This window comes from Macrotis lagotis, chromosome 4 (assembly GCF_037893015.1).
Source record: "Macrotis lagotis isolate mMagLag1 chromosome 4, bilby.v1.9.chrom.fasta, whole genome shotgun sequence".
In the NCBI taxonomy this organism is placed as follows: Eukaryota; Metazoa; Chordata; class Mammalia; order Peramelemorphia; family Peramelidae; genus Macrotis; species Macrotis lagotis.
Genome location: NC_133661.1, coordinates 92,474,684 through 92,488,357, shown reverse-complemented (window position 1 = coordinate 92,488,357; position 13,674 = coordinate 92,474,684). Strand labels below are relative to the sequence as shown.

The following is a 13,674-nucleotide window of genomic DNA, read 5'->3' as shown; positions in this document are numbered from 1 at the left end:
CTCTTTGCTTGAATTTGTATACCTAGCTCCTTGCACAGTGAAAAATGTTTTAAATAAATGTTTGTTGGCTGATATCTCAAGGGAAATGGTTAAAGATGGAAACATAATCTCTCTCTCTCTCTATGTGTGTGTGTGTGTGTGTGTGTGTGTGTGTGTGTGTGTGTGTAAATATATAGATATAGACATATAACACAGAAAATGGTGAGAAATTTCTATTTTTCTTGTTTGTAGATGAAAAGGAGAAAATTTGGTGAGAAAAATTTTTTCTTTTTTTTGTAGATGAAAAGGAAACAGTTGCCTATTTCTCAGCTCATTTTGAAGAACAATTGAAAATTTACAAAAAACAGGTTGGCTTTGAAATCTAGTTAACACTTTTTTTTCCATGTTTAAAAATATATTACTTCACTAACTTTACTACTTACTTTACTAATTTTAGAAAACTTATCTATTATCCATTAAATACTAGAAGCACATTGAAACTGAATTCGTAATATGCTTTAAAGATTATTTATAGGGGCGGCTAGGTGGCGTAGTGGATAAAGCACTGGCCCTGGAGTCAGGAGTACCTGGGTTCAAATCCGGTCTCAGACACTTAATAATTACCTAGCTGTGTGGCCTTGGGCAAGCCACTTAACCCCGTTTGCCTTGCAAAAAAAATAAATAAATAAAGATTATTTGTAGGTCCAGCAAGCAAGCTGTTTGAATATTGTAAATGATATAGTGATAGAATCTTATAAATATGCATTTTTATGATTGCATAGGAAAAAAAGTTGTTACTAGCATGAATTAATTTCATAAGTTATACCTCAGGAAAACAATTCTTCCATTAAAAAATACTATTGAGTAGGGATGTGAACTCAAGTTTCAAAGATTTAGTAAAATCTTACTTTTGTCTTACCTTTTTTCCCCTTTCCTTTCTTTAACAGGTTATCATTAATTTGGTAGATCAAGCAGGAAGAGAAAAGATTATTGGAGATGCTTACCTCAAGCAGGTGTTGCTTTTCAACAACTCAAATCTTACTTATGTTTCATTTGACTTTCATGAACATTGGTAAGGTTACTTCCTTGAAATGTTCTTTATTCACTGGAGTATAAGTGCTTGTGTGATCAAAAGTTAGTTTTACTAACTTGCAATTATCTCAATTTACAAAATAAAAGATTGGTCCTCTCCATTTCTAACATTCTTTCAATCTGAGGTACTTCTATTTAATGGGAAATAATATTTCTTTTTAACCCTAGGACAAATTTTTTAAATTTGACTTCCACCTAAACAGTTTTAATTTTTTTATTATTTGTCCTTATTCCATAGTTATATTTTCTTATCTTAAAATGGTTTAGAAAGGAGTATGGGGTGTGTGTGTGTGTGTGTGTGTGTGTGTGTGTGTGTGCGCACACACACTTTTTTCTACTAAGATTCTGGAAGTCTCTTTGTACTTTTGGGGAAAATTTTTAATTCCTTTCTGTACAAAATCACCCTGGCCTACCTATTTTTAAAACTTCTAATCCAGTATAAAACTTACTTCCATTCGCTTTGAGAAAAAAATCTATGCAAAACAGTTTTGTATTATTAAATTTATAGCTCTGACTCTGGCTAACTTGTACAGTTTTATGCAGTAATTATACTAATAATTCATATCGTTAATAGGGTGATGTTAGATCAGTCAGAACAGCGTAAATTACCTAACATAACTGTTTTAATGTAGTTCATGGGTTTTTAGAAACTGTAACCTTAAAAACTGTCTTTAAATGTTTATGTAATTTATTGTTGTTGCATATATGTATTATAGTTTACATATTTCATATTAATATTTTAATGTTAAAAAACCTTACCAGTTAGAATTTTAAATAAAATGTTTTTTGATGTGTTTTAGCCGAGGAATGAAATTTGAGAATGTTCAGACCCTAACGGATGCTATTCATGACATTATTCTGGACATGAAGTGGTGTTGGTAGGTGTTATTTAACAAAGCTAACTTTTTTTTTTTCAAGATTCTAAAATTTATGCCTTTTGAAGCTAATAAACACTAAGTGTAGCTTATTGGGTGAGAATTTATTTGGTCCTCCAAGTCTCATCCTTTTCTTGTGTATTCTTAAAAATTTAATTATTTTATTTTTGGGGCAGAAGTCATAAGTTAGATGTATAAAAATGGTTTAAGCATCTAAATTTCACTGCTTTTTTTTTGAGTGTCTAAATCTGTCCAGGTATTATTAAATGAAAATAGATTGACTTAGAGTATTATTTCTTAATCCATATTTTCTTCATTCTATCAAATGAAGAGGCATAACTAAGAAATTAAAAACACCACATTAAAATTTTAATGAAAAGGATGATGTTAGTGTTGTTCATTGTCCACTGACAAGCTATATCATGGGAAATATTTATTCCCATGGCTTGTAGATAGTAGATGGCTCATTAAATAGCGTCAACTAAGTGAATATTGACAGAAGATTAAGGAAAATTGACTTGTCATGGGAAATTTAGATTGGACATCCCAAAGGCCTGTTGATTATAGGAAGAAGTTAGGAAAAGAAAACCATTTAATTTCTTAGACATCTTCAGTAAAGGAGTAAATTAGGTTGCAGTAGTCTCAAGATGAGGTAAGTGATCTTATACTTGAAATCAGTAGAAAGGAGTGAGATAATCATTGAATTCCTTTCCAAACTTATAATCATAGCTTGAAACAATTCATTAATTTCTAGAAACAAATTTAATCTATTACAAAGTGACAAATTTGCAGAAAATTACACTAAATATTTCTAAAACATCTTCCTCTGATTTTTTTTGAAGGGTTGATCAAGCAGGGGTAATATGTAAACAGGAAGGGATTTTTCGAGTTAATTGCATGGACTGCTTGGATCGTACAAATGTGGTACAAGCTGCTATTGCAAGAGTGGTCATGGAACAGCAGGTATGCTTATATTTGATATTAATTTTTTTCCTAGTTAATTGAATTGTGTTACAAAAATCACTGGTATTGAAGTCATAACCTAACTTTAGTTTAAATACTGGCTTAGTTACTGATGTCTTAATAGGAATTTAGACTTTTTGATCTTTATTTTTCTTGGTTTTTGTAGACCATTGGGATTAAATGACTTGCCCAAGGTCATACAGCTAGAGTAAGTATCAAGGGACTGAGGTGGGATTTGAACTCAGATCCTTGTGACTCCACAGTCAGTGCTCTCTCCTTTGTGCACCTAACTGCCCTGATCTTTATTTTTCTTAACTTACAAGGGGAAGGGGTTTCAAATTAGGTGAATCCAAGGATTCCTTCATGAATCAATTGGTTCTTCTGTGTGAAAAGAAAAAAATTGTTACAGCTCTACAGTGAAAGAACCTCATACTGAAAAAAAGTGACATTTTTATAAGTATTAATTTCAGAGATGCAAATCTTGACATTTTGAAACATGCCAGCTGTTTTTCAAAGTGTCATATAGTCATTTTGTTTTCATTTCACATTGATAGTCTGTTGTTCCTGCTGTTTAAATTTGTTGAAGTGAAATATTGTGTGAACCTTCATCCAAAAACTACATGAAGCCATTCCAAGTATTTTGTTTAGACATCATTGACAAGTGTTACATTTCTTGCAATTTTAAAAAGATAATGCTATTTCTTTAAAAGTGCTTAATTTTGTATGGGCTTTGTGTTTTTTGTATTCTATCCCAAGGGTACTTTGCACCTAATCAAATTACTTTATTTTAAATCTTTAGCTAAAGAAATTAGGTGTGATGCCCCCTGAGCAACCATTGCCAATGAAATGCAATCGAATCTACCAGATAATGTGGGCGAATAATGGTGATTCTATAAGCAGACAATATGCTGGAACAGCAGCTTTGAAGGTATTTTTTTTAAAGCGATATGAATTTGGCCATCATTTATCCAAAGCTATTAAGAAGAAACTTTTGAAAATATTATGTTTGCATGAGTTTTTTCCTATGTTGTGGTCTTTGGACATTCCAAAACACTCAAGTGACAGACTTAAGTGTAAAAATCAAATATGTCCTGTGTAATCAGTTGAACTCCTGATTCTCTTCCTCTCTTTCTGACTCTTCCTTTTTTCTTTCCTTGTTTTTTGTATTTATTAAATGTCAAACATCTCCACAATCCTGTATACTCCCAATAATTTAGTTAATCACATTTATGGAGATTGCTCATGAATCTATTTTCATTCTTTCCTGGACAGCAGTCCCACATTTCAGAATACCTACTAGATATTTCCACCTACATGCTTTAATATCTCCTCAAATTAAAAAAATTGGGACTTAACCAATGTTCCCCAAAACCAACTTCTCCTAACATCCTCATTTCTATTAAAGGTCCCACAATTTTTCAACATCACTTATGTTCAAAGACTCAGAACAATCTGTGTCTTATTCCTTTCTCCAACTCCCATATAATGAGATACCAAATTCAAAGGAATTCAGCTCCTCTTTCAGTTTCTTCTTAAGTTAATTCTCTACTAATATCTCTTATTTGTTCTGTGGCCTTTTGACTGATACTCCTCTTTTCATTCTCTTTCCTACAGGACCATTGTCACACATCTTTTTTGAGGCATTACTGATTTTGTTCTTCCTTTCTTCTTTGCCTTTCCCCTTTCAAAAACCTTGTGACTTCCTATTATGTACCCAGTAATGGCCAATTTAATTACCCTGGCATCATCAGCTGATTTCAGTCTACTTTTCTGCACATTTCATATTTCCTCAAACCACCACCATTTTTTGAATGTTTTGTGTTTTCTTATCTTCATGTCTTTGCTAATAGTCTACCCATTCTTCAAATCATATATGCTCACATTTGCCTTCTTTGATTTCCTAGGCAGATATTCTCTTCTTTCATTCAATCTTTTTATAGATATTTTTTCCTTTATAGATAATTTTTAAGGGGTTTCATTTTTATCTTTGTAATTTCTATCCCTAAGTACATGGCTTACTAGGGTTTTAATGGATAAATTATTTTTTATTCAAATCATACTTTTTTTTCTCCAAGTAAAATTACTATTTGTAAAGAATTTTTATGAAACTGCACTTTGATACTTTAGTGACTGTGTTCTTACCAATGTGTTTATTCCCTTCACCTGTACAGATTATACCTCAGCTTTTCTATTTTTATGTCACCTTCCTATACATCCTTTAAGACTTTACACCAGGCCTTTTACCATTTGGGATTGTTCATCCATTACTCCTTGCTTTTCTTCATGGCAGTGGCCCATTGTTGATCATTCTTTTTTGATATTATTTTAACTGCAGCAACGTCAGGTCATGGTTGGGAATGTGTTGGAATTTATTTACGCCTACAACCTCTCCCTTCTATTGTCCTTTTGGTTACTTGCACTTCATTACTTAAGTTATATATAGCTTCACTGGGAAAATGTTGGTGTTTTTTTAATACCTGGGAACAGCTTGAGGTCATTAATTGTGGTTAGACAGTTTCTGAAATGCAATCCTGTCTTCCTAATCAATTTTGTTCAAGTTGAATTTTTTTTAAGACTTTGCTTGCAGATGTTTTCACATTACTCTCTTCTGTGACTGAGCAATTAGCTTCCCTTTCACCACTGTAGTTCTTTACTTGTGTTCTTTTTTCATTTGTTCATTCTTCCAGCCTAACTCTTGACTTTAGATAGTGCTGGGTTCTACTTTTTTTTGGGGGGGAAGGGGAGGGGGAGATGTTTGGCCTGAGTTTCTCACCTCTTAAATCTTTCTGCTGTTTTCCCAGCTCAGGCTGTGAAATAGCAAACTTTCAGTGCTCCCAGAGAATCCTAGTAACCTTTTCACTGGTCTCATCTCTGCAGGTTCCTGACTCAGGTTTGGCATCTTTTTTTGGTGGTTTCAGTAAGCTACTGCCAGACTCATCTGCTCATAGCTTGCTGAGAGGCTCTGTAGACTCAGTGATTAAACTGCTGGCTCCTCTTTGACCCAGGACTCTTACTCTGGTTATTCCAGGGCAGGCTTCTACACTGAGTCCCTCCTCTGCTCCTAGGATCAGAGCCACCTAGCTAAGTTTTGCTTCTACAACTTGATCCCTGTTACTTCACTCTTGCTGTGTAACAGTGACCAGATGGCAACCAGTCCTTCAGCCAGTGCTGATGCCAGTTCCAAGATCCTCTAGGATCACTGTCTTTCAGTTCCTGGGGCTGGAATGCTCTACCCTATCTCTCTCCCTAAGGCCACCCTCGATTGGAAGAAGGTATTCACATGACTTTTTCGTGAGTTCCTAATCAGAATTCCTTTAAGCTGTTTTCTGGGTCTTTATGGAGGAGATTTAATAGGAATCTAGGCTTTACTGCTTCCTCTTCCTCTGGCACTCTGTCATCTTGACTCTGAGCTCCCCCCCCCGCCCCGATCTTTCTCTATGAAATTTTTTTTGATGAAGTCACATCAAAACTTAGGTATGCATCAAAAACTAATGCTTTGGATAATTTTGAGGCTAGTCACTGAGCAGTAGCAATTTGCATTGCCCATCTCCTTGAGTTTTTTTTGGGGGGGGGTTGGTTTTTTTTTGTTTGTGGATAAGAGGACCCTTCTTGAATGTGTGTAGATTTTATCGAATGAAGTAGTTCTGTAAAGTACTCCACAAAACAGACACAGTTTTGCTTAAGGAAGAGATGTATTATGACTTTACAATGTAGTTGGCATTATTTTTCTTTTGCTTCTCTCAGGTTGAGGGAGGGGCAGGATGCAGAGAATTTGGAACATAATTTTTAAATATGATTGGGAAAGAAGTTATTAGCTCAATGAGTAGAAAAGCCTTGTTACTCAAATGAAAACTAGTGGAAATTGTTAGTATTCAAATATTTTTTAAAATTCTACTTCTGGGGCCGCTAGGTGGTATAGTGGATAAAGCACCGGCCTTGGAGTCAGGAGTACCTGGGTTCAAATCCGGTCTCAGACACTTAGTAATTACCTAGCTGTGTGGCCTTGGGCAAGCCACTTATCCCCATTTGCCTTGCAAAAAAAAAAAACCCTAAAAAAAAAGAAACTAATAGTCTCTTGAAAATAAAATAATAAAATTATACTTTTATATAACAGAATTTTTAACAAAAATCCTACAGAAGTAATGTCAGTGGATTACTAATTGATTCCTGTCTAGCAAACTACAAGATAGGTCCTATGATCTGAAGGATGGAAAAGTGAAGGAGTTTTCTGAGAACCATCAGGAAAACAAACAAAAAAAAAGGATATCCCTTGGCATATAAAACTGCCTCCTCATTTCAGTCCACATGATTTATTGAGGATCAGTTTGGAATTCATCATAGCAAGTGGTCCCTGACATTGAGGGGTTCATTCTTTCCTGAAAGAGGATGCTTTCTTGGGAAGCACTGAAGGGAAGGGAAAGGCAAGTTGTTCTAGCCTTCTCTCCATCACCAATACTTACAAGGTAACTTGTAACAGCTATAAAATTAGCTGTAAGCTGTTGACACTGAGCAGGCAGGCTTTATATAACCAGAAATTCAGTCTAATTCAGCCCAAATTCTCCTGTAACAGAATTTTGTCTTGTTGACTATTATGTGAATAATAGGACTTTTGAAAGGGGTATTTACTATAAACACCAAATGATGACTAATAGTCTCTAGAAATTCTATAGAATGCCACAGGTGGCAAGAAATCTAAAAATATATTTTTTTATTATAGGCGATAAACAAATGCAAGATCAATGTATATAGTCATGATATGGTCCCATATTGGAATACCCAGACCATTCATAGAATAGAACAAATCAACCTTTGAAACCTTTTTATATAAACTTTTTGGAAAAGTATATGTCTTAGGCAGTGAGGTATAGTAGATTTCAGTCAGCCTCAGGAAGATTTTAGGTTCCAAGTTCTGTCTCTGACACTGACTGAGTGACCCTTTAGTCTGCCAGTGTTTTAGACTGCTGTTGGGTACAGTGCAGGTGCTGACATATACTGGTAGAGGTTTCCTCCTGTGAGAGTTCTCTGTACCAGTGAAATCACAAGTCTAGTCCACCATGGTTATGTCAGTGTATGTGAAATGGGAGGATTTGTTTAGATGATCCCTAAAATGTTTTCTGGTCTTGGCGAGGAATTTCTTTTCTAAGTTTTAAGTATGTTTAATAGGAGCCATTGTTATAAACTTTATGGAATATATAGTTTTCAGTATCACAGGTTTTAGATTTATATTGATATTTTCTTTTTTTTCCCAGTGAGGCAATGGGGTTAAGTAGTTTACCCAAGGTCACACAGCTAGTAAGAATCAAATGTCTGAGGCCATTCAGGTCCTCCTGACTTCAGGTCTGTTGCTCTATCCACTGCACCACCTAGCTGCCCTATTGGTATTTTCTTAAACCTTATATCTTGGCACTTGTTATAATCTGTTTTACTAAATTGTCAAAATCAAATTTTCTTCTAATAGGGTGACTTCACTAGGACTGGTGAAAGGAAGTTGGCAGGAGTCATGAAAGATGGAGTTAATTCTGCTAATAGGTATTACCTGAATCGCTTTAAGGATGCTTATAGACAAGCGGTTATAGGTAAGATGCTTTTCCCTTCCTTCATAGTCTGATGGCTAGTCTGATAATTTCTTTCTTGTATGAACATTCTTGGGAAGCAAAGAATATTAATATGGATTGACATTTTGCTTTATAATACCTTGTGTTTTATGTTGTCCATCTTTCCAAATGAGATGACCTTCTTTTTAAACTGTTGGTTGATGCTAATTGCCTAGACTGCTGCTAGTAAAATAAACCATCTGTCTCTATCTGTCTCTTTTGTTTCCATTGCCACAGAGCCAGGGAGGCTGGGGCACACAGAATCAGGTGTTTCAAGCCATTGCCTCACAGGATGAAAATTACATGGCCTAATTGTCAGCAGAAATACAGTTCTTAGATGTCATTATCTTCCCGCCCCCCCAACTTCTCTCTTTTTCTTATGAGCACTACCATTATTCTAATCACCTATGGTCTCTGACTCTTCACTTTCTTTTTTTTTTTCCTGGGTACTTAATCATGTTGTTAATAATGCTAGCATTTTCTTAGTACAAGAGGTCAGTGGTGCTCTGAATGCCAAAGACCTCTTCCCTTTCACTCCCGCTTCTCATCGCTGTCAGTTTCACCCCTTCAGCATCCCTCCTATCTGCCTCTTCTCAGCCCAGATACCTACCCTAGATTCATGTTTTCCTCACCTCTCACCTGATTTACTACAATAGCTTCCTTAAGTGGTCTCCTGCTGTCAGTCTCTTCTTCTTTTTCCAATTTATTTTCCACCTAGATGGCAAATCGATATTCTGATAGGACAGGAAGCTTCAGAGGCTCTTAGTTGCCTCTAAGATAAAATTCAAATTAGTCCCTCACTTCAGTTGTACACATTCCTTTCTACTGGGTAGGTATGGTATACTGCACCAAGCTGTCTCCTTCAAAAGCTTCCTTTTCAGATTTCCTTAGTTGTCTTTCTCCAGATCGCTTTATGTCTATTCTACATGTATTCCAAAATGGAATCACAGAGTCAGTCAGACACAATTGAAGAGCAAAGAATGGTAGTTTTAATTTTTTTTGTACATTTATTTTTAACACAGTGCTTGACCCCCATAGGTGCTCAAAAATGGTTATTGCTTGTCTGAAAGTAGGACTCTTACTTCTCTGAACAAAATTTGTTGGTTACTATGGGCTTCTTTCCATGGAAAATTTCTGTAGCCAGGTACAGTTTTTTCCCCTCTCAAAACTATTACCAGGGTGGCTAGGTGGCTAGGTGGCATAGTGGATAGAGCACTGGCCCTGGAGTCAGGAGTACCTGATTTCAAATGTGGCCGCAGACACTTAATAATAACCTAGCTGTGTGGCCTTGGGCAAGCCACTTAACCCCATTGACTTGTAAAAAGTCTAAAAAAAAAACTATTACCAAGCAGATCACTTGGAGTGAATGTTACTATGATAATTCATATCTATATAGTGACAAAACTCTTTTCTCACACACTTTGAAAGTAGGAAAACCTGATTTCTAGATAAATAAGCTCAGGCCCATAAGTGACTGGTCTGAGATACCATAGCTGTAAAATATTGGAAGCTGGGACTTGAATTCAAGTTTTAATATGTAATCCAGTTTACTTTCTGTGAAGTCAAGAAGAATATATATTAATATGCTTAGACTTCTGTCTGTCATATAAAAAATTTTGTGTAAATATTGCTAATCTTTATCATCTTGTCTTTATAGATTAGTTATTGTCCTAAAATTTATTTTTCCCTACATTTTGATGTTGTTATTCCCTCATTTTGGATGTTTCCTACTCATGAAACCCATTTGGAGTTTTCTTGGCAGATATACTGTAGTGGCTTGCCACTTCCTTCTCCTGTTCATTTTATAGATGAGGAAACTGAGGTAAACAGGATTAAGGGACTTGCCCAGTGTCTGATGCTGAATTTGAATTTAGAACTTCCTAAATCCAGACCCAGGTGCCACTTAGCTAGGCTTTTTAGTTTACCCCATAATCTTTAAGCTATTAAGGTTAGATTCCATTATAGTTTTTTTAACAAACCATTTGCATATTTTCAATGTGTTTTTTATATTTTTCTTATAAGATAAATTTTGAGGGATTACAGACCTTCCTATTGTCTTTTAAAAAGATAATTAAACTAATCTTGTTTTCCATTCTCTTACCAAATTATAAACTAAGATAATGACTTATGCCAACATTTCTTCCACTCTCCTCTCCTCTCTTCCCTCACCTTCTACCTTAGATTTGATGCAAGGCATTCCTGTCACTGAAGATCTCTATTCCATATTTACAAAAGAGAAAGAACATGAAGCTTTGGATAAAGAAAATCAGAGAAGCCACCAGGAACTGATTAGCCAACTTTTACAGAGCTATATGAAGTTACTGTTACCTGATGATGAAAAATTCCATGGAGGATGGGCCCTTATTGATTGTGACCCAAGGTCAGTTGGAATTAGTCCACAGCTAATTCCCTTTCTTAAACTTCTGGTGCTGTATCTTGTAGACAGTATAGGCAGTGTTTCCTCAGTTAACAAAATGTTTGGACTGCTGTGCATGGTGCATGGCTCTTTATAATCACTTGGTTGGGACATCATTTTAGGTAGCTCCTAAGCCTTTCAAATGATCCATGTTTTCTGGTTGTGTCCTCCCACGATCTCCCTTCACACAGATAACCTGCTGACTATATCCTTCTCAGAAAATGTTTGAATGTTTTGCTGTACTTTCACCCTCTCACTTTCACTAATTCAATCTTAGGATGTAAAAGTGCAATTAGCTCTATCAGTCTGAACTATCATAACTCAAGTCCTGGTAGATCCTCATCCTGGGAGGTATCAGTTCTGGAGGTTATGCTGCCCGAACATTATTAGCTCTTGAAAATTCCATCAGTTCCATGGTTTTGAGTAGAGGCATCATGACAAACTGTAAGTGGGGGATGCGTTTGGAGCAGCCACTGCACCAAGCCATACCTTTGTATTCTGTCAGAGGAGGGAATAAGGAGCTAAAGCAAATATTTGCTTTTAATTTCTTTGCAATAAACTCAGGAATTTTACCTCAAAGAATCTCATCGTACCTGAGAAATGTAGTATTGCCAGTGACAATTGTTTTAAGAAACAGAAAGTAGATAAGTTTTGAGATGAACTTATGTCGTGGAGTACCAGGTCATCAACCTGTAAAAATCCTTCAAAAATACCTAGAAACCTCCTTCACAATCTCTATAAAAACCTCAATATGTTAACCTTGTCCAGTGTTGGTATTTAAAGAAAATCTTTTTTTTTTTTTTTTGGCAAGGCAGTGGGGTTAAGTGGCTTGCCCAAGGCCACACAGCTAGATAATTATTAAGTGTCTGAGGCCGGATTTGAACCCAGGTACTCCTGACTCCAGGGCCAATGCTTTTATCCACTGCGCCACCTAGCTGCCCCTAAAGAAAATCTTAAAGCTAGATTAAATGGTAGTGTTAATTTTTTTTTTTTTTTTTTGGCAAGGCAATGGGGTTAAATGACTTGCCCAAAGTCACATGGCTAGGCAATTGCTAAGTGTCTAGAGGCTGTATTTGAACTCAGGTCCTCCTGAGTCCAAGGCTGGTGCTCTGTTCACTGCACCACCCAGCTGCCCTCTTTTTTTTTTTATTAAAAAGACAAAAGTCACTGGTAGTCAATGTTTTTCTAGACTAATAAGCTCACCATAAAGGTCTTTTGTTAGCAAGCCAGAGACTGTTTCCATAAGTTTTTAAAGGTAAAATAATAGGTTTGTAAAGGCTTACAAACCTTTGTAAAGTTTTTTTTTTGTTGTTTTTTTTTAGGTTTTTGCAAGGCAAATGGGGTTAAGTGGCTTGCCCAAGGCCACATAGCTAGGTAATTATTAATTGTCTGAGACCGGATTTGAACCCAGGTACTCCTGACTCCAGGGCCAGTGCTTTATCCACTACGCCACCTAGCCACCCCTGTAAAGTTTTACAATAGAATATAACCAGTTCATAAATTGAGGACTGCTTGTATTTGATATGCCTTAAAGACTTAATGTAACAGTCAGTTACATTACAAGTTTTTGAAAAACAGAAAAAGTATTAGATGATCTTGGAATATTTTATTTTTAATAAAATTGAGTGGCATTGACCAGATCACTATGCATGCAGCATTTATCCTGATATTCATAGTGTAGCTATTTGGCCCCATCTAGTGTTTATCTCATCACAAATTTTCTGCAAATAAAACCAAAAGTCACTATCATTTAGAGCAGTTATTCATCCCTTTCATTATTATGGTGCATTTTAAGTTTTGTATGGTAGCAAGTGGAAAAGCAAGGGATTGGGGCAGCTCAGTGGTACAGTGGATGGAGCACCGGCCCTGGAGTCAGGAGTACCTGAGTTCAAATCAGACCTCAGACACTTAATTACCTAGCTGTGTGGCCTTGGGCAAGCCACTTAACCCCATTGCCTTGCAAAAACCTAAAAAAAAAAAAAAGAAGGAAAGAGAAGAAGGAAAGCAAGGGATTATTGAATAATGACTGACATGAACTGTAGGAGCTTGCCCTCAGTTACTGCAAGGTAAGGTAGTGTAAGGTGCCAATCTGGTGAGAGAGAATGCAACAATGACTGCCTCATCTCTGTAAAACCGTTATGGCTGGAAAGTAAGAAATTGGTCTACAACTTAAGAACTTGGAAAAATTTTAGCTGAAAATATAGATGTTAAACAAGCACTATACGTTTATGCCTCTGTTGGAATAATATAGAATTATGCTTCTTCACTTTGACCATTGTCAGTCAAGGGATAATGCTAAACAATTCCCTTAATTTAATAGTTGACTAAAATAAAGTTGAAAGAGAGCAAACTACTAATACGATCAATCAAGTTCTTCAACCAGGGCAGCTAGGTGGCACAGTAGATAAAGCTCTGGTTCTGGTCAGGAGGACCTGAGTTCAAATCCGGTCTCAGACACTTAATAATGACCTAGCTGTGTGACCTTGGGCAAGCCACTTAACCTCATTGCCTTAAATAAATTTTTTTAAAAAGTTTCTCACTTTCTCCTTACTTTTCTCCTACTTCATGCTTTTCTCTACAACTTGACAAATATTTAACTACTTTTTTCAAGTCATTCATATATATATATATATATATATATATATTGTATATATATGTATATATCATATATCATATATATATCATAGCCACAGGTTACCATATTTCCCTCTAAAATGCCAGTTGTCTATGAGGAGATAACTGAATAAAAATTAGA

General features: G+C 35.7%; 1 protein-coding gene across 2 annotated transcripts in view; it reads left to right on the top strand.

The window, feature by feature from the left end:
• Positions 1-13,674, top strand: part of INPP5F (inositol polyphosphate-5-phosphatase F) — an 89,252-nt gene that overhangs the window by 68,919 nt on the left and 6,659 nt on the right. For both annotated transcript variants that reach the window (XM_074233517.1, XM_074233516.1), the window contains exons 9-15: positions 280-347; positions 927-1,051; positions 1,872-1,949; positions 2,789-2,909; positions 3,709-3,837; positions 8,368-8,485; positions 10,685-10,883. In XM_074233517.1, the coding sequence (XP_074089618.1) occupies positions 280-347; positions 927-1,051; positions 1,872-1,949; positions 2,789-2,909; positions 3,709-3,837; positions 8,368-8,485; positions 10,685-10,883 (838 nt within the window). The remainder of the gene's footprint in view (positions 1-279; positions 348-926; positions 1,052-1,871; positions 1,950-2,788; positions 2,910-3,708; positions 3,838-8,367; positions 8,486-10,684; positions 10,884-13,674) is intronic.